The sequence below is a fragment of the Medicago truncatula genome, chromosome 3 (genome assembly GCF_003473485.1).
Source record: "Medicago truncatula cultivar Jemalong A17 chromosome 3, MtrunA17r5.0-ANR, whole genome shotgun sequence".
Lineage (NCBI taxonomy): Eukaryota > Viridiplantae > Streptophyta > Magnoliopsida > Fabales > Fabaceae > Medicago > Medicago truncatula.
This window is the reverse complement of record NC_053044.1, coordinates 33552979-33575236: the sequence shown is the minus strand read 5'-3', so window position 1 is coordinate 33575236 and position 22258 is coordinate 33552979. Positions and strand designations below refer to the sequence as shown.

Below are 22258 nucleotides of genomic sequence, written 5' to 3'. Positions count from 1 at the left end.
TCACAAAAGTTTACCGATATGGTAGATATGGGTGTGCGCATTGAAGATTGGGTCCGTAAGGGACGTGTGAGTAAGGATGGTGCTTCTTCAGGTGGTTCATCTAATGGTAATAGGAAGTTCGGAAATGGGTACTCAAAGAAGAACGCTCAAGAGGTTGGCATGGTGGCCCATGGCGGATCCCAGCCTGTATACTCCAGCTACCCCTATGTTGCTAACATTCCACCACCTACCCCAGCTCCACAAAATCCAAACTATCAACTACAAAGGCCTCAAACACCCCATCCATATTATCCACCACTATATCAACCACAACCTTATCAGCCACAACCGTTTTATCAGCAACTATACTATACCCCACCACCACAGCCACAACAGCCTCGCCCTCGAGCTCAACAACAACAGCCTCGCCCTCAAAGAAACTAATTTCCCCCTATTCCCATGACATATGAAGCCTTGTTACCTTCGTTGCTTGCTAGAGGTCTTGTTCAGACCCTACCACCTCCTCGTGTGCAGAACCCTTTACCCCCATGGTTCCGTGCTGATAGAAATTGTGCCTTCCATCAAGGGGCACCGGGACATGACATTGAACACTGTTACCCCCCTTAAAGAAGCAGTTCAAAAGTTGATTCATAACAAAGATTTATCCTTTACTGACCCTAACCCTGTTGCTCCAAACAATCCTCTGCCACCCCATGGGCCTACTGTTAACATGGTTGAAGATTATCAAGAAGGGGGTCTTGTCACTCGCTCTCAAGATATCAAAACTCCGTTGGTTCCATTACATGTGAAAATGTGTAAGGCAGCTATGTTTAGCCACAATCATAATAGTTGTGAGGTATGTTCTGTGGACCCCCGCGGCTGTGTGCAGGTTCAAAATGATGTGCAAGGGCTAATGGATCGAGAAGAGCTGGTTGTCACAAGGGAGAACAAGAGCATTTGTGTTGTAATTCCTGTGTTCAAGGATAGTGCGAAGCCAATTGACGGTGTTACTCCGGTGTTCAAGGACAATTCCAAGCCAGTCGTTACTCCTCTTGTGATTTGTGTACCAAGACCCAGTCCGTTTTTCTCTCAAAACGCCATGCCGTATAACTATGAACCTACAAGCATAGAGAATGGTAAAGAGATATCCTTGAGTCCCTCAACTTCCGTGAGTAACATTGCGGAGAATAGTCAAATTCTGAGAAGTGGACGTATTCTTACGGCTGTTGTGCAAGCAAAGAAGAAAGCTCCGGTGATAGAGTCCATGCCAGTACCGGATCCTAGCAAGGGTAAGAGTGTGGTTCAACCTAGTGGAACTGATAATGATGAGATTTTGAAGTTGATCAAGAAAAGTGATTATAAGATAGTGGATCAGTTATTGCAGACTCCATCAAAGATTTCTATCATGTCACTATTGACAAGCTCTGATGCTCATAGGGATGCCTTGATGAAAGTGTTGAATCAAGCCTACGTAGACCATGATGTGACTTTGGGTCAATTTGGGAGCATTGTTGGAAATGTGACAGCATGCAACAATCTGAGTTTTAGTGATGAAGACCTCCCAGCGGAGGGAAAAAATCATAATATGGCCTTTGCATATCTCTGTTATGTGCAAAACAGATTCTTTTTCCAATGTCTTGATAGACACCGGTTGTTCCCTCAATGTGATGGCGAAGACAACCTTTGATAAATTGACATATTCAGATGGATTTATTAGGCCTAGTTGCGTATCAGTAAGGGCATTTGATGGATCCAGGAAGAAGGTATGGGGAGAATTAGATTTACCTATCACTGTTGGGCCCCAAGAGTTTAAAGTTACATTCCAGATAATGGATATTCAAGCTTCCTACAGCTGTTTACTTGGTAGACCATGGATTCATGAAGCCGGGGCAGTAACATCCACCCTTCATAAAAAGCTAAAGTTTGTGAGTCGTGGAAAGCTTGTTACAGTGAGTGGGGAATCAGCTCTTTTGGTTAGCCATTTGTCGTCTTTTTCCATCATTGGTGGTGAAAGTTCGGATGGAACATCATTCCAGGGGTTTTCGGTTGAAAGTGGTACTACAAGAGGTGAAACTTGCATGGCCTCTCTAAAGGATGCTCAGAGAGTAATTCAAGAAGGAAAAGCTGAAGGCTGGGGGAAGTTAGTACAGCTGCCCGAGAACAAGCACAAAGAAGGTCTGGGTTTCTCCGGCAATAAGCAAATGATGTTCGACCCAACTAGGGGTACCTTTCACAGTGCCGGATTCATTAATGCGCCACCTAAGACTAATGCAATCTTGGAAGATCAATCAGAAGAGGTGGCACCTGACTTTGTGACTCCTGGTGGAAACTGCTGCAATTGGATTGCTGTTGACATCCCTTCTGCGATACCTCTTTCTAAGTAATGTGTTTGTCTTTTTGTTTTTTTAAGAAAACTCCTTTCGTCCTACCCCAGACGAAAGTGAAATCTTGCAGGGTTTGTTTTTACTTTGAGTGTGTTTTCAGTATTAATGAAAATTGTCGTTTCTGTCACGGCCGTTATTATATTTTAGTGCTTTTTCTGGAAAAAATGGTAATACAAAAAAACAAAAAAACTTGTTCTCTTTTTCTTTTAAAAAAAAAAATCAATTTCAAAGGTCTGCATTCACTATCTTACTAAAAAATCAATCATGAATCATATGCAGACTGAACATACATGAGCCCGTTGAACATGGTGACCCTATGCTGCCTCCCAACTTTGAGTTTCCAATTTATGAGGCTTGGGTAGAAGAGGATGAAGAGATTCCCGATGAGCTCCGATGGATGTTAGAGCAAGAAAGAAAAGCCATTCAGCCTCACAAGGAAGAAATAGAGTTAATCAACCTGGGCTCTGAGGATGATAAAAAAGAAATTAAGATTGGAGCGTCGTTGGAGGCGTCTGTCAAGAAAAATATAATTGAGCTTCTCAGAGAGTATGATGATATATTTGCATGGTCCTACAAAGACATGCCGGGGTTAGACCATGATGTTGTGGAACACCGTTTGCCTTTGAAGCCTGAGTGTCCTCCAGTCAAGCAGAAGTTAAGAAGATCTCATCCAGATATGGCTCTCAAGATCAAAGAGGAAGTGCGAAAGCAAATTGACGCAGGTTTCTTGATCACCTCCGAATATCCTCAATGGTTGGCCAACATAGTGCCCGTTCCAAAGAAAGATAGTAAGGTCAGAATGTGTGTTGACTATCGGGATTTGAACAAAGCTAGTCCGAAAGATGATTTCCCTTTACCTCACATTGATGTATTGGTTGATAGTACTGCTAGATGCAAGGTATTCTCCTTCATGGATGGATTCTCCGGGTATAACCAGATCAAGATGGCTCCAGAAGATAGAGAAAAGACGTCGTTCATCACGCCTTGGGGTGCTTTCTGCTACTTAGTAATGCCGTTTGGGTTGATAAATGCTGGTGCCACTTACCAGAGAGGCATGACTAAAATATTCCATGATATGATACATAAAGAGATTGAAGTGTATGTGGATGACATGATCGTCAAATCAGGCACTGAAGAAGAACATGTTGAGTATTTGTTGAAGATGTTTCAACGGTTGAGAAAGTACAAACTCCGTTTGAATCCTAACAAGTGTACCTTCGGTGTTAGATCCGGCAAGCTCTTGGGTTTTATTGTCAACCAGAAGGGTATTGAAATAGATCCCGACAAAGTCAAAGCTATCAGGGAAATGCCTGCTCCAAGGACAGAGAAACAAGTTAGAGGTTTTCTAGGAAGATTGAACTACATCTCTAGATTCATCTCTCATATGACTGCCACCTGTGGGCCGATATTCAAGTTACTCCGTAAAGATCAAGGGATCGTTTGGACGGAAGATTGCCAGAAAGTTTTTGACAGCATAAAAGGGTATTTGTTAGAACCTCCGATTCTTGTCCCTCCAGTCGAAAGGAGGCCTTTGATCATGTATTTGACCGTGTTAGAAGATTCTATGGGCTGTGTGTTGGGTCAACAAGACGAGACTGGAAAGAAAGAGCATGCCATTTATTACTTGAGTAAGAAGTTTACTGATTGTGAGTCCCGATATTCTATGCTGGAGAAAACCTGTTGCGCTTTGGCATGGGCTGCTAAGCGTCTTCGTCACTATATGGTTAATCACACTACTTGGTTGATATCCAAAATGGATCCAATCAAGTACATTTTTTAGAAGCCGGCTTTAACAGGAAGAATTGCTCGTTGGCAGATGTTATTGTCCGAGTATGATGTTGTCTACCGCACTCAGAAAGCCATCAAAGGTAGTATTCTTGCTGACTATTTAGCTCATCAACCAATTGAAGATTATCAGCCTATCAAGTTTGATTTTCCAGATGAAGAGATCATGTATTTAAAGATGAAAGATTGTGACGAACCATTGTTTGGTGAAGGTCCTGATCCAGACTCTAAGTGGGGTTTGATATTTGATGGGGCCGTTAATGTCTATGGTAATGGAATAGGGGCGGTTATCCTTACTCCAAAGGGTACTCACATTCCTTTCACTGCAAGACTCCAGTTTGATTGCACGAACAACATTGCAGAATATGAAGCTTGCATCATGGGTATTGAAGAAGCCATTGACTTGAGGATTAAAAATATTGACATATATGGAGATTCAGCTCTTGTGATTAACCAGATCAAAGGAAAATGGGAAACTCACCATGATGGTTTGGTACCTTACAGAGACTATGCAAGACGTCTGTTGACTTTCTTCAACAAGGTGGAGCTGCACCACATTCCTCGGGATGAGAATCAAATGGCAGATGCCCTAGCTACTTTATCTTCAATGATCAAAGTGAATCAGGGCAACGACGTGCCGCTGATCAGTGTCAAATTTCTTGATAGGCCTACTTATGTGTTTGCAGCCGAAGCGATTTTCGATGATAAGCCGTGGTTTCATGATATTAAAGTGTTTCTTCAAACTCAAGAGTATCCTCTTGGGGCATCCCGTAAAGATAAGAGAACTTTAAGAAGATTGTCTGGTAACTTCTTTCTGAGTGGAGATGTTTTGTACAAAAGGAACTTTGATTCAGTTTTGCTCAGATGTGTGGACCGACGAGAAGCAGACTTATTAATGCATGAGATACATGAAGGCTCATTCGGGACCCATTCTAGTGGATATTCAATGGCTAAGAAAGCATTAAGAGCAGGCTACTACTGGATAACGATGCATGATGACTGCCATCACTATGCCAAGAAGTGTCACCAGTGCCAGATTTATGCGGATAAGATTCATGTTCTATGCTCAATGTTATCTCGTCACCGTGGCCGTTCTCTATGTGGGGTATTGATATGATTGGTCGGATCGAACCAAAAGCTTCCAATGGACATCGTTTCATACTAGTGGCCATTGACTACTTCACCAAGTGGGTTGAAGCGGCTTCTTATGCCAATGTGACCAAGCAAGTGGTGGTCTGGTTTATCAAGAACAATATCATATGTCGCTATGGTGTCCCTAACAAGATTATCACGGATAATGGTACGAATCTGAACAACAAAATGATGAAGGAATTATGTGATGATTTCAAGATCGAGCATCATAACTCTTCTCCTTATAGACCCCAGATGAATGGTGCGGTCGAAGCTGCAAACAAGAATATTAAGAAGATTGTGCAGAAAATGGTGGTCACCTATAAGGACTGGCATGAGATGTTACCCTATGCTTTGTATGGTTACCGTACTTCAGTGCGTACTTCAACAGGGGCAACCCCTTTTTCTTTGGTGTATGGTATGGAAGCAATACTCCCCGTAGAAGTTGAAATCCCGTCTTTGAGAGTCTTGATGGAAGCTGAGTTGTCAGAGGCTGAATGGTGTCAGAATAGGTACGATCAGTTGAATTTGATTGAGGAAAAGCGCATGGCTGCTTTGTGTCACGGACAACTATATCAGACAAGGATGAAACATGCGTTTGATAAGAAGGTTCGTCCCCGTGAATTTAAAGAAGGAGATGTAGTGATCAAGAGTATCAAGTCTTTTCAACTAGACCCCAGGGGCAAGTGGACACCTAATTATGAAGGTCCCTATGTAGTGAAGAGAGCTTTCTCTGGTGGTGCTTTAATTCTTACAACCATGGATGGAGAGGAGTTACCTCGTCCTGTGAATTCTGATGCAGTCAAGAAATATTTTGTCTAAATATGTATAAAAGAACAGCTCGGTAGGTCGAAAACCCGAAAGGGCGGTCTAAACCAAAAATGAGCGTCTCGGTGGACCGAAAACCCGAAAGGGCGGTCCAGGCAAAAATTAGAGACAAAAAAAAAATTGATTGATTATCCTGATAGATTGAAAACCCGCAAGGGCGATCTATGCAAAAATTAAGGATTATGACAAGTAACTGCATCAGATGAAGCATCACTCACTTGGGGCACCTTAGCCGTCAAAAGATCTTCGATATTGAAGCAATCTAAACAGTGGAATTCAAAGTTGTTAGGAAGTATGATGGTTATTATGTTCAATGTACCTTCCCCATATTAATTACCATTTTCCAAACATTGTGATCTGTGGTGCCATGCCTTTGGCTGGTTACCATTTCTTTTAAATCAATTTGAGCCTGTGCCTTTTATTTGAAGTTCCTATTTATTTTTTGTGCAAGTTTTCTTCCATTTTTACTATTAATACTTAAAGTAAAAACTTTTAAAATTCTTTTAAAATCTTTATGTTTTCTTTTGAAAAGAGCAAAATTGACAAATATTTTATCTTTAATTTATGTATCGTAGAAGCATGTGTCAACATTCGATTCAAGAGCATAGACATAGGCATTGCTAAAAAAAAAAAAAAAAAAAAACTCGCTAAGTTGAAAACCCAAAAGGGCGGCTTAGGCAAAAAAGAGCATCCCGGTGGATTGAAAACCCAAAAGGGCGGTCCAGGCAAAAGTTAGGGATTTCACAAAAATTAATATACCAAAGAAAAAGCAATGACTATTCGAAGCATGAGCTTGCAAGAGTACATCCGTTCAGTTTCTGGAATGGCGACTTCGGCTAGTGGTTCGATTGTTGGGTCGTATCACCATCATTGGGTTGATTATTGGGTTGTTCGCCCGCCAGTGGTTTGATTTTGGGCTTTATCCCGCCAGTGTTTGGTTTAAAGGGCTCTACCCCGACAGTGGTTGGTTCATCTCCAGTAAAAGGTATCCCCGATGAAGATTACCGAGTTGTTTGTACTATGATACCGGGCCATCTCAGTTCTGGACCTGCCCAATCATCCCTCAATGATCTTACCGTTATATTGTCATATGTGCCTCATACATGTTCATTTCATTCATGCATATATAGCATGCATACCAATATCATTCATGCATTGTTGCATTTTTACCTAGTGTCTCATTTCAGTACATCTTGTAAAAGCGTCACCCCCAATACATTTGTTTCAAGTTTGTCACTAATTATTTCAAGGGGCAGGTCCCATCAAGCGGTCTTTGTCTCAGTATATATTTCAGCTCCCTAATACCTTATGTAAGCTATCCTCGTACTGGTAGCAGTTGACTTTTATCATGTTGATCGTTACCCGTGTTGAGGTAACTGACGGTATTTCCTTTCCGTAAGTTGGTCGTTATCCGAGTTGAGGTAACTGACAGTATTTCATTTTTGCATGTTGGTCGTTACCCGTGTTGAGGTAACTGACAGTATTTCCTTTCCGTAAGTTGGTCGTTATCCGAGTCGAGGTAACTGACAGTATTTCCTTTCCGTAAGTTGGTCGTTACCCGTGTTGAGGTAACTGACAGTATTTCCTTTCCGTAAGTTGGTCGTTATCCGAGTTGAGGTAACTGACGGTATTTCCTTTTCGTATTTTTGTCGTTATCCGAGTTGAGGTAACTGACGGTGTTTCCTTTCCGTATGTTGATCGTTAGCCGTGTTGAGGTAACTGACGATATTTCCTTTCATATGTTGGTCGTTATCTCAATAAAGGTAACTGACAGTATTTCCTTTCACACGTTGGTCGTTATCTCAGTAAAGGTAACTGACAGTATTTATGTTCATATGTCGGTCTTTACCTTAGTAAAGGTAATTGACGGTATTTTCTTTTCGTATTTTGGTCTTTACCCCAGTAAAGGTAATAGACAATATTTCTTTCCGTATAATGGTAAATGTTTTTCCTCCCCAATAATGTTTATCTGTATGTCCCCCAGTCAGTATGTGTTCACTATCCTTGCATTCGTAAGTGCATCGTAAGCATTCATATTATTACAGTTATGAGCATGGTATTCTTGGTATTTCATTTGGTCAAAATTAGGGTACTTAATATTTAAGTCTCTTCGACCCATGGATTCCAAAGTTGACATTTGTAAATCCCTGTGACGGAGAAACTTAAATAGGGGCATCTGTCATACCCTAAATTTTGACCTAAGGTCCCAATGACGCGCGTCACTTGACTCTGATCGATCTTTGATTTTTTCAGTGAAAATTCGGCAGAGAGGTATTTTAAAATACCTCATTTTTGTTCCGATTGCGGGCCCTCTCCTCACTTTTTTATTTATTAGTCTTTTAGTTTTATTTGTTTTAATTTTACCTTTATCTTTTATTATCATTACTTCCATTTTTAGGTCTTATTTTTCTCTTTCTTTTTTTTCTTTTTATGATAATAAATGTCAAAGAATAATAAAGTGTCAATAGGTTAGATTTTTATTTTTTTTTCCGAGGTCCATTCTCTCAAACACGCCACTCCATCAGTGCCAAAAGTCAGATTATTCTTTCCAAATCAAGCTAAAACGCGTTTCAGCCTTTAACAGTCACTTAATCACCCATCAAGCCGATTCATGGTCCTTTAATCTATTTCCTTTTAAGAATTTGTATTAGCCTTTAAAAGAAAGAGAGGAAATCAGAACTGTTCACGGACAATTTCCACAACCAAAAAACACAAAAAAACCCTAGCCGCAAACAGATAAAAAACCCTGGCCGCAAACCTGTAGACGAAAAAATCAGAAACCTGCATAAACAATTTCCCACACAAGCCAACACCATAAACCACCAATTTCAATACGAAACTCAATCAACCAAAACCCTTCCTCGAAACCCTTAACCACACACAACACAACCGATCAGACAAAAAAATACGAGACAAATCGGACCCAGCAACACCGTCGACGAGCTCAAACCGAACACCATAGGACTGTTTCCGAGTAACCATCGCGTCGAACCTATCAGGGACAAACGGACCAGAATCATAACCACCTCGTCGCAGATCGAAGAGAAAGGAAAGGTATAATTTCGTGTCTTTTAGATCTAGGACTGTTGGGTAGGTATTTGATTTTTTTTAGTGTTAAAAACGGACAGAGGTAAAAAAACCGAGTAGGAACAACAAAAAAATTAAACAAAACTGTTTTGGGAGCGGCGGCGCCGCCGTCGATGACGGCCAACCGCCGCGTCGGAGCCACCTCCGGCCGCCCATCTCTCTACCGGAGAAGAAAGAAAAGAGAAGAGAGCTTTGTTTAGGTTTTAGGGAGTAGAGAGAGAAATCCATGTTTAAAATGAAAAAACCAGTCCACAGCCTATATATACTATTAGGCCGAACCGGTTCAGCGCTTGAACCGGACCGGACCTAAAACCGGTTCCCTTTAAGCCCAACGCTCCATCTGTTTTCCAAAGGCCCAGTTTCAATTCCTCTTTATATACTGCACACCCCATAATACTGGTTGTAACGCCCTCTCTAATTATTTGAATATTTTTAATGAGTTTAGAATACATTTATATGATTTGTATGATTTATATGATTTATTTTAATGAGTGATATTTTGTTATGATATATGTTATATATTTATTAATATAATATATATGTTATTTGATTTAGAAATATATATATATGTTATTTGATTTAGAAATATATATATATATATGTTATTTGATTTAGAAATATAATATATGTTATTTGGTTCAGAAATATATATGATTCGTTATGGAAATATAAATGATTTGTTATGAAAATATATATATGTTATAGAAATATATTTGTTATTTATTATTGTTCTAGAAATATTTTATATATATGTATATATTAGAATAGAATATTAATATTTGGATTTAAGAGAAAAATAAGTAGGTTAAAGATTTATATAAATAGGAGAGACCTAGTTTAGAAAAACATAACGTACGTACGACCAGTTTTGGAAAAAGGGAGAAAAAGTCAAGAGAAGAGGAAACACCAAGAGGAGGGCTGCGATTTTGTGTATTAAGGTAAGGGTAAGACTCATAATTCAATAACGTTGATTGCTGTAATTTTGATGATTAATTGACAAAGTTAGGATTGATTTAGAAAAGTTTTGGAATTAGGTCAAAACCCTAAAGATTGATGATCAAACGGTAAAACTTGTTTAGATTGATGAAAGAACTGTCCTTTAACCTTAGAATATGTTTAGGATGAATTCTGGAATCAAAACCAAGCTTTGAAACATGTTGAATGATGGATTTTTGAGAAAAACCCTAGTCTGCCCGAGCTTCTGTTCATCGCTCGCCTTGGCGAGGGATGATCCTCGCCTCGCGAGGGATGAACTTCATCGCTCGCCACGCGAGCCCTTCCCTTCGCCTCGCGAGTTGTTTAGTTCAACTCGCCATGGCGAGCAATCCCCTTCGCCTCGCGAGTTGTGTGATGCAGCTCGCCACTGCGAGCCACCTTACTCGCCATAGCGAGCTAAGGCAGAGTGTATGTTAGATTTCGTGTTTCGACCTTTTTAGTTGGACCTTGGATGCCTTAGAGTGCCTGAACATACCTAGTATTGATTAGGATTGAATGTAGGATCAGATTGAACCCAGAACAACACTAGTTTGGGAGATGAGTGGTACTCGCCATGGCGAGTAAGAACTCTCGCCTCGCGAGCACATCCAGAATTGAGTGCTTTTGAGGAATTTGAGACCTGAGTCGTTTGAATGGATTAGGAATGGAACTTTAGGTACTAATGAGACCTATCTAAGATGTTAACTGTTATTTGTGAAGCTATATTGAAATGCTAAGTGTTTATAATGTGATTTATTGATTGATTGCATTACTTGAATTATTATTGAATGATTAGGAAGTTGTTGAAAATGAATTGATATTAAGCTGTTGATATGATCTGATTATGCTGCTATTGTTATTTAACTAAGTTGCATGAGTTGTTGTTGATTATCATTTGATATTGTTATATCCTGAGATGTTTATGTGTCGCCTATGCTGCTGTTGTTGATTATGTGAAATATTTATATGCCTTATGTGGAAGATGTTTGATGTTTAAGTTGTTGATGCTTCACATTAATATTGTTATGTTGTGAATTGAAATTGATATATTGATATCTCTCTGTTATTGTGTGACTTGACTGTGCTACTGTTGTTATTTAAATAAGTACATGATGTCTATATATATGATGAAATGATGACGTTTAGCTCCAAATTATTGGATGCATGATGATATGTTGATTACGATGATTACGGTGTCTTGTTGTTAAGAGTCCATGCATAGCATTTCATTGAGCTTTGTCCTCACCACGATTAGGAGCTTTGTCCTCCGCACGTTTTAGGAGTTTTGTCCTCCGCACGATAAAAGTATATTAATACTTATGATGACGATTGGTACCACATGCATATAAAGTGTCTAAGTTGCATTGTCGCATTTGTCGAGTCAAGGTCGTTGTCGATGAATTATCATCCATGAGTTTGTCGAGTGGTGTTCTACCCATGTGTTGTTAAAGAAGTACCTACGAAGATTATACGATGTGAATTATATGATGTTGACTAAAATATTGCTATGTTGTTTAACATGTTGATTATGATATTCATACGTTGCTATGTCGTTTAAGATATTGATTATGGTATTGTTACGTTGCTATGTCGTTTAAGATATTGATTATGATATTGTTATATTGCTATGTTGTTTAACAGATTGATTATGATATTGTTATATTGCTATGTTGTTTAACATGTTGATTATGATATTGTTACGTTGCTATATTGATTATGATATTGTTATGTTGTTTAACATGTTGATTATGATATTGTTACGTTGCTATGTTGTTTAAGATATTGATTATGATATTGTTATGTTGTTTAACATGTTGATTATGATATTGTTAAGTTGTTATGATGTTGCATATAATTGTTACTAATAAGTGATGATTATGTTGTTCTATATATGATTAATTATTATTAAGTGAATATTATGTTATGTTATTGATGATGATCGAATGTTGTGATTACTTGGTAATTGTTTATCAAAGATGCTATGATGTTTAAGATGATATTGTTTAAGATGTTTATGTTGAAGATTTATGATGTTGATTTTGGTGTTAGTATGTGTTGATTATATTTTCATAAGATGATGAATACGTTGTTGTTATATTAATACAAGAAGATGAATATGTTGTTGTTATATTATTATATTATGAAGAGATGATGTATATATATAATTATTATTATTATTAAGTGAATATCATGAATATGTTGTTGTTATATTATTATATTATGAAGAGATGATGTATATATAATAATTATTATTATTAAGTGAATATCATGTTACGTTGTTGTTATATTATTATAAGAAGATGTTTATGTTATGATGTAGATAATTACTACTATTAATAAGAGATGATTATATTATATTGTAGTTTAAGTTATTAGTGATGATGATTACATGATGTTATCTATGAGTTGTTAAGTGTACTTGATGATGGTTATGTTAAAGTTGATAAGTTGTCTTTTATTCATGAATTAATAATGAGATGTTTGACGAATAATTATTATTATGAATTAATGATGTTGTTATGTTGTATATGAATTAGGATTAAGATGTTGTTATGCTATATATGAACTATGACTATGATGTGATGATCTATGTTTGTTATGTTTTGGTTAATATGTGTTATATGATGATATTTATAATGTAATGAATATAAAGTAAATGATAATTAGAGGTTGGTTGGATTATTAAGAATTATACATTAAGAAGTATTATTGCTAATAGATGAAGTTATTTGTGTTGTTAAATATAATTATTGAATTATATGCTTGATATTATTGTTTTGTGAAATCTCACCCCTTCTGCTTGAAAATGTTGCTCTTCGTATGAGTAACTTGCAGGTATTAATGATTAGTAGGAGTGGTGGCTCAAGTGTCTTAGGTGCTCTGATACATAAAGGGATGGGAATTTTAATGTTGTCTTTCTTTTCCATACGTATTGCTTAAAGAATTTTCATGAATAAGATATTGATCGGATTTGTATGAGATATTAATGATGAGGCCTTGTGCCAAAGACTGTTTTGATCACTGAATAATGTCCGCTGCAAAGTATTAAAGATTTTGTTATCGAATTTTAAAAGGATAAATAGTTATTTATTCAGTTTATGATTTTAAGAAAAGAATGTGACATTCCGTTTAGGTGAATTACTCTGATTAAATAAATGAAATTTTCACGTTGGGAAAACGGGGTGTTACACTGCTGCACCCCCCCCCCCCCCCCCCCCCCCCCCCCACCTTGTGATTGAACCTCATTTTTTTTTTATTATTTCTTTCATGCCTTTTATTTTGTTTTGTTTTTTTTTTAGCATCGTAATCATTATTTTATAGTCTCTCATGCATGTTTTATTTATCTATGTCATTTATGTTAGAATGTAAACTAGGCTTAATGTAAATAATTTATTTTTCTTGTCATTTATTTTCCGCAAACTTTAGAATGTATCATAGGCTTTTATGTAATAGTCGTAGGTGCATGTGTGCGTGCGTGTGTATGCCTCTCTTTATGCTTTATAATTTAGGTTAAAGGTCTTTATGGTGATCCAACATCACCATGAAGTACCTACGTTTTATTTTTATGCTCCGTTAGTTTAATTTTAGTCCAATATTCAAAAACCACAAAAAAATCAAATATGCAAAACTCCAAAAATATTTTTTAATAAACCTTGGTTTGTAACCCAAGTGTTTTCCTTTTATTTTCTTAATCAAATGCTTAATTGAATTAACATTCATAATAGATTTGATTTCTTGTAATTAAAATTTGACCAACCTCACCTTATTTTATCTCATGCCTTGAGGCCTCTTTCCCTTCTAAAAACCCATTTTCAAAAATATCTTAAAATCAACCTAACCCACCAAAAAGAAACTTTTTAGGTGAACTACATTGGTTTTGATCCCTTTTCTTTAAGGGTATGTAGGCATGGGATTTTTATCCTTCCAAATCAAATAAAAATAACCAAAAACATACTTCTTCTCCCTCCATTCTTTCACTTAGATTTTTTAGGTAATAATTTTCAAATAAGCAATGAATTTAGCACAAGATAAATTAGGTAAGAGGTTCCTACGGAATACCGTAGACGCTTAGGGTGCTAGCACCTTCCCTTCGCGTAACCAACCCCCGAATCCAAAGTCTCGATAAGGGTTTTTACTCATTTTTTCCTTCCCACGAATAAAAATCGAGAGTTCAAAGATTGACAATTCAAATCAATTAATGGTTTGATATCCGAAAATCACGAGCACAATATATATTATGCATCTATAAACTACTTTAAATAACTAGGCTTCTTAATTTTCATCCAAAATTGAGTAATGATGTATGTGCATGGTTTACCTTTCATCAGCATGTCTTATGCTTTTGATAGGCTTGTTGTTTAACTAATATATATTTTTTCAAGTAATCAAGGAAATTGCACAATTATACAACGTCGAAGCACATAAAGAGAGCCATTAAACAATACCCAAATAAGAGAGAGGGCTTAACCACCGGTTATGATAAACAAAAATAATATTTACATGTTTTGCCTTTAGCCACCTAAAAGAGAGTAGATTTTATTTGGTTCAAAAGTTGTTGAATTGATTCCTCCTTATGGTGGAAAATTTTGTTGTTCTTCTGTTTCCAAATTATTCCATACACACAAAAACCACATGACATGCAAAATAGACTCCACACTTTAGAACCTTTGTGTTGTTTTCGTAACCAACAACGGCCACTACTCTTCCTTTCAAAAAGAACATAAAAATGATTGCAATTAATCAAAAAGAATTAATGTTCAACTTATTTTTATTAATGATTATTTATACTATATTTTAAATTAACTAGTAGGAGATGGTGAATTTTCAAATGATTAGATACTACATTAGATTTTAAGATATCCATACCACGTTTTTACAGCATGTCAGAATCACTTCAAATTTTACAAACTTTAAGACGGAGTTTAGTCTGTGACAAACAAATTTGGTTGTACATATTCTTGCAAGCAAAATCATTTTGTCAGCAAGTACCACTATTTATTTTGGTGTGTCCAGTTATAAGACTGGAATATTTGTATTTGTATTTATATTTATTCAGTTTTATTTATTGCATAATCAACTTTTATGTCTAAGACACAAAATAAGGAGAGAGAGGAGAAATAAAATAAAAAAAGAGAGGTGTAGATTGGATGGAAAATCAGCTCCTGTATTCCACTTTAAAGATAATTGTGTAAAAAACCCTATGTATATAATTTAGGGTTAATTAAGTAAATGGTCTCGTAAATATTCAGAATTTTGTTTTAGTCTCTATAAAATAAAATCACATTTTTTTGATCGCTATAAAATTTTTCCATCAGCATTTTTAGTCCCTGTCAAAAATTTCCATCAATATTTTTGGTCCCTAAAATGCTTAAGGAAAATGTAACAGATACTAAAAAGTGTGATTTTAATTTTGTAGGGACTAAAAACAAAATTGTGAATATTTATAGGGATTAAAAACTTAATTAACCTATAAATTATAGAATAAATCTAATTTTTCAAATCTTCTGTTTGTCGGTTCATATCATGCTCATTCAAATAAAACTCCACAAGATTTCTTTGGTTGTTGATAAAGATCCAAATCCTGCTGACAGTGTTTTACCTTTACGTGCAACCTAAGCACATCAATTGCATATTTATATGCTATATATGACTGATCAAGAAATTAATCACTTATTTATTGAACAAATTTCTATAGGCCTCTAAGGTAGCTATCACTTAATAATTTGAGACGGCTGCAAATCATACAAACAAGATGCATTCTACCAAGTGATTAAGAGTTAAATAATGGCATGTTTCAATCTAAATTGATGATCATCATTCTCTTCATTATTGTGATTACTAATATAAAATAATTATTGAATGCATAATTAAACACAAATCGACGTGTCCGATGAGATTACTTTGAAAATAATTTAACTAAGATCTAAACATATGACATGGTTGGGAGAGGAATATATATGTTGTTGAGGACATATTACCACATAATTACACCATCGCATCTTTTTTCTTCAAATAACATATCATCACATTTTACATCTTCAATTATACATGTTCATCACAAACATACAATATTCACATATATTCTTACCTAATTATCTCAAACAATTACAATTCATCATTTCAAGAGTAAAGATAAGAAAGTCATCATCGTTAAAGGAATCACTAAGTCAAGTACATATAATTCATATTTTACCATCCTCACCAAAATAATCATCATTAAATGAAATCACCAAGATATGTTCCCATCATTTTCATTTCATCACCATCATCACAAGTTTACAAGTATCACCAAAGGACAAATATAATCATGTACAAATCTCCACAAACATTCACATAGACTCATATGCATTCAATGTTCTAGACACGACTCTAAATGCACGTGATATCATTTTGGATGTTGGAGTTATTTTACCGATTGATCCCATCAGCACTCATCAACACTTTTCATCACTGGACTTTACCATGTTTGCATGAACATATATGACTCAACACCGCATATATTCACACACTATAACACAAATCATCAACACTCATCAACACTTTATACATATATATATATATATATATATATATATATATTTTCATCGTCACTGGTCATCATCAACATCTTCCATCAACACTTTATATATGTATATTCATCATCAAAACAATCATCTTCATATAATCAACATCACCACTTTATATACATGTATTTAATCATCATTTATACATATATACATACACCATAATGAATTTATTATCATAAATAAATCTTCTTTACCAAAATCATCATCAAGCATTTATCACATCAAGAAACAACAATCATTCATTTAACATAATTTGCATTTAAAGAAGATTAAGCATTTTCACTTAGTTAATCAATTCAACATATGCATATCAATCACTAATTCAATCATTATTAATCATATTATCAAGAACATAAAGTCATTTGCAAGTTATCATGCCATAATTTATCATTTCGCCAAAGTCCAACTATTTTTCCAAAGTTCGTCTATTTTCACATATTTCAACAAAAACCAAATTACACAATCATAAATATCGTTGTCAACCCTACATGTTTCTTCTATATTAATTATCACAGTAGTTCAATCATAACATCAACATTTCATTTGAGAAAAAACTTACTCCATTCTATTTCAAGTTCATGTTCATGTTATGGTCAAAGTTCGTCTCAAAATCACATAACTCATTCATTCTCAAGCAAGAATGGTTGCATACCCTAATTCATCAAAACAACATCAAAATATCACATAATGAACACTTAGGGATGTCCGGAAACATAATGCACAAAACTGCATGTGTTGTTCTGCATATCTCGCCACGGCGAGACATCTGTTCGCCCAGCGAGCTCCCTGCTCCTAGGAACCCAGAAAATGGGCTTTCTCTCGGGAAACCCTCCCAAAACTTCCCCAAAAACCAATTTTTGATCGCATTTGTCCCAAAATCGTTGTATAAACATCACCCAAGGTTAATACAATTAAAAGGAACATTTAAAACACATCAAAGCACAAATTACATCTCTAAATTCATGATTCTTCACTCAATTTTTCAAAACTCAAAAATCACTTTTAATCCATCAACTTATCACTTAATTTCCATACAAACAGCACCCACATATAGCCAACCATTTATCAAGAACATTTATCATGAATCCAACAACGTTCAACAACAACATCATGATTTTCACACATTTAAGTCAAAATCTCAAGTACAACTTATTCATCAAGTATGAGTTTAAGCACAAAAACAACTTAAATTCACAAAGTTCATCATACCCATAATTAGCATAATCAATTAGAACGAAAATCAACTTAACATAACACAAATATCATGAAAGTCACATAATTAAACATAACCCATAACCACTATATATCACTCTTAATCACTAAATGGTGAATATAAACTTTCTTCTTACCTTACCCCAAGCTTCAATCTACTCTCCCTTTTGAACAATTTTCTAAGGTGAATTTGTGAATCTTTAGAAGAAAAAAAGGGTGAACTAGTCAAGTAGCCTAGTGGCTAGAATTCACCTTATAAGGTTAATAAGTGGGTCTCCGGGGGTTTGAAGCTCGTCCTGCATATTACAATGCATTGTCCATGCCAACTGATGTCTGCTCACGTGGACATTTTTGGCCCATATTTATCGTATAAAATAGCAAAGCTCTAATAATAAACATTATAATTATTCTCTAAAAAAAAACAAACACAATAAACATTTTACACCTTCTAAAAAAATTGTGTTTTTTTTTCTTCTAGGGACATATATTTACTATGAGAGTTGGGCCTCCAATTTCATAGGATGACCTTGTTTGCTAGACCTATAAACCTACGTCCCAATTAATACAGAACTACATAGCTCTAATTCCCTAAGATCCTTATGGATATGTAAGACCAGGGGAAATCCTGTCGAGCTCTTGTCTAAATGAGTGCTTATACATAGACACACATAGGTCGCATACACCCCTTAAACCCCCACACATAAATGCAGCATGTGGCAATGTGGGTCCAAAATAACTACATATCCTTTGTTACACATTACCAAAATACCCTCCCACATAGGGTGTGTATAAGATTGGTATGAAAAAAGGATGTATATCTATATTTTTCCCATCTAAATCACCCCTCTAAATTGCCTTTAACCTTAACCTAAGCATCTCCCATCATGATAGAGGGGAGGATCACTACTAATGTACTCTTTGCGAGTACATCCATCAAGTAGAAGTTTTTCTTTTTTTAGTTTCCTAATTTCTTTGTTACTGTTTGAGGTGTTCTCAAGGGCATTTGTTATTCACAGACTTTGTTCTTTCCATGTTTTTAGCATTAGGTTAGCATATCTTGTGTTATTTGGTGCATTTTGATTTTATAAAAGCTTCTTTTTGCCTATTCAAAAATAAAATAAATTATTGACATCATTAAATGGTCATGTCTCGAATTTATATGTTTCAACCACAAACAATAGTCTCTAAACCTATTTCAAAACATCGTGCACAACTAAAAAAACTTTGGCACAAGCCCTAAACAACGTCTGCAACATTTCGTTGAGTCAACTACTTCAACCTTCATTAGTGCAAATTAGGGATACAATCCTATTTTTTTAGAGATTTCAGACCTGCTTTTGTTTAAAAGTGGTCTTAAATCTCTAAAAAAACAGGTCTTGTATCCCTAATTTGCACTAGTGCTTATGTTAAAGGTGATAAAACATCGATTTTAATCTTTGAGAAAGATTATTTAACTGCGCGCTGGAGACATGGAAACATAATTTACATGGCAGGGTCATTTGGTAGAATGGTGAAACGCCGATGAGAGTAGATGCCTTGCACGCCAAAGTACTACTTCCTCAGTTCCAAAATATATGTCGTAATCGATCAATTCACATATGTCAAAACATAACTTTGACCATTAATTTGATATTTTTAAAATATTGACCGAGACAAATCGAACATCATCTTATATGCTAACATTTGCTTTTATATATTAGTTAAAAAATATGGTTAAAGTATGTTATGTGAATAATGAACGTTGTCAAAATACTACATGTATTTTGAAATGGGGGGAGTATCTGTTAACAATACAAACACTTGTCAAAAAAAAATATACAAATACAAAATAGAGAACAAGAGAATATGAACAACAAAGACGACTAGGATTTCAGAGAACATCAATAGCTTAACATTACAAAAGATTATAAGAGAATATATAACAAAATCTAATGGACTCTAACTTATGAATATAAATGCCCAATAACTTGAGTTTAATACTTTATTATACCAGTATCAACCTTTTGGAAATCGCTTGGAAAATAGGGATTTTCATTTCCTTCGGTAAAGACTTTTATGAGTTCTTATTTCCCTTTGAAAATAACTTGTGTGCCGACTATTGCATTACAAATTAAGATGTTGATGCCACGTCGCCAATCTTTATATGTCGATAATGTTTATTTATTTATTTTTCAGCTTATTTTTTATTAATTTAAATCTCTCAGTTATTATAGTAGTAGTCGATCCTTGTACATAGTGTGTGTTTGTTTACCCTCTGTTATAGATAAGCATATAGAAGTTTATTCTTTTAAGAGGGATACCATACAGAAGCCTTTAACAATTACCTCAGCTTGTGTATTAAATTAACTTCGTGTCCCTCACTTTTGAATTTAATAGGACAATTTCAGGATCCATGGATAAGGCAAAAACATTATTTTGTCTATAAATTGATGCATGCAAGAAATGAACTAATGCAATACAAAGCTGAGCTCATAATCAAAAAATATATATTGTAGCTGGTTCTTTCTGTTGAAACAATGGCTAATGTTAAGCTCGCTCCTTTTGCTGTCTTCTTGCTTGCTGCATTCTGTGCGTATTTCAATCATCTTTCTGACCAATATATACCATGCATTTCTATTTATATTTTCGAAATCATGAGAAATTAAACTCTCAACTATAGTGGTAGTCTACTGAATTATTATATTCCCAATATTTTTCTTTCTAAAATTGGTAACTAATTTGATTCTCATAATAATGGTGGTATGTGTATGTTGTTCAAACTTTAATTAGCTTTGTCATTTACAGTAATGTTCCCGATGAAGAAAATAGAAGGAGAATCATGTGAATCTAGGGGTTGCATTTTTTATATTAATGATTCTTGTCCCAGTGGCTGTGTTTGCGATCCCATCGATCCTGTTACTTGGGCTGGCGTGTGCGTCTCATATTCTTCTATTAAAAAGAAGGTTGAAGAACATCCTAACTACTGCGAAACTCATACTGAATGCACAAAGAAGGGTAGTGGGAATTTTTGTGCTCGTTTTGCTAATTCTGATATCAAATATGGCTGGTGTTTTGCCTCTATCTCTGAAGCAGAAAACGCATTCAAGATAGCCTCTACCTCTGAATTCAAGAATGACTTATAGAAGATGTCCGTTGCTGCTTAATATCGATATGTCAAAAAAAGCCTACCATGGTAGATAGTATGCATCTACGTACTTTAAATTAGTAGTCTTTGTTTCCGACTAAATAATTGGGTTTCTTAATATCCATACAAATTTCAATAATGATGTGTATATGCATGGTTTGCTTTTCATCAGCATGTCTTATGCTTTTGTTAGGCCTGTTGTTTAATTAATATATGTTTTTGGGGATTATGAACATTATCAATTGTGGGGTTTGTTGGAATAAAGCATAGCTTTGTTACTCTGTATGCCTATGGAAGATCATGAAAGTTAGGATTAGTTTAATTTATTACTCCCTCTGTCTCACATCTGCTGTTAATTAAGGTAAAATACACAATCTTAAGAAAATAATTTACTCTCATTCATTTCTTTTGTAAATCTTTTTTTTTTTTTTATTAAATTGTCCTTATTGTAATATGAATTTGGTGGGAGGACTAATTAGTGTATGTTTGCTGAGAAATAAATAAATACGAATCTTGTTGAAAACCGATAATTAATACTATCTCAATATTAAAAAATGAGAAATAATTTGAGACAAAATATTCTAAACATGACCTTGCAATGTAGTATGTGTATGATAAGGACACGTTCAGCTAGGACGACAAAATGGGGGATGCTGAGTTTGACATCGGCCCATTTTTTGAAGCAGTAAAGATGCGGTTGACAGGTCTCCCAAACGAGGTTATAGTTACGAGGGTGCAACCTAGTAGACAAAACTGCTTAGCAGAAGAGAGTTACATTGTTTAGAAAGATGGTAAAATTTTCCAAAACATGATTCTTGAAGGTGAGAAAAAAACACAAAAAGGGGGGTTGAATTGTGTTAGTTTTTTTTTCTTTTTCTCCTAACTGAAAAATGCAGTTCAGAAGCAGATAGAGTTCTACTTCTGAAGAGATGTTCAGAACTAAATGCAGCGGATAAAACAGAGAGAGAGAAGAAAGACACGAGCAATTTACACAGGTTCCTTCCACAAACCGGAAGTCAGTCATGTCCCCCTTGCACTTCCAAGGAGAGTTCACTATGTAATATCTGATTACAAATGCTCACACTAAACTTAGTAAGAGACTTCAAATTGCTCAAGCACAACTGCAAAAGACTTTCTATGCTCCTGAACACAATTAAGAGACTTCTATTGCTCAAGCACAACTGCAA

General features: G+C 35.5%; 1 protein-coding gene across 2 annotated transcripts in view; it reads left to right on the top strand.

Moving 5' to 3' along the window:
- The window catches only part of LOC25489250 (albumin-1), a 91477-nt gene extending 70008 nt beyond the window's left edge, over nucleotides 1-21469 (top strand). Inside the window, exons 1-2 of one of the 2 annotated variants that reach the window (XM_013605158.3) lie at nucleotides 20267-20515; nucleotides 20732-21469. In XM_013605158.3, the coding sequence (XP_013460612.1) occupies nucleotides 20464-20515; nucleotides 20732-21069 (390 nt within the window). In that variant the 5' untranslated portion in view covers nucleotides 20267-20463 and the 3' untranslated portion in view covers nucleotides 21070-21469. Of the gene's footprint in view, nucleotides 1-20266; nucleotides 20516-20731 lie in introns of those variants that run through there. The other variant, XM_039831394.1, reaches the window with a different exon arrangement.
- Nucleotides 21470-22258: the final 789 nt, after the last annotated feature.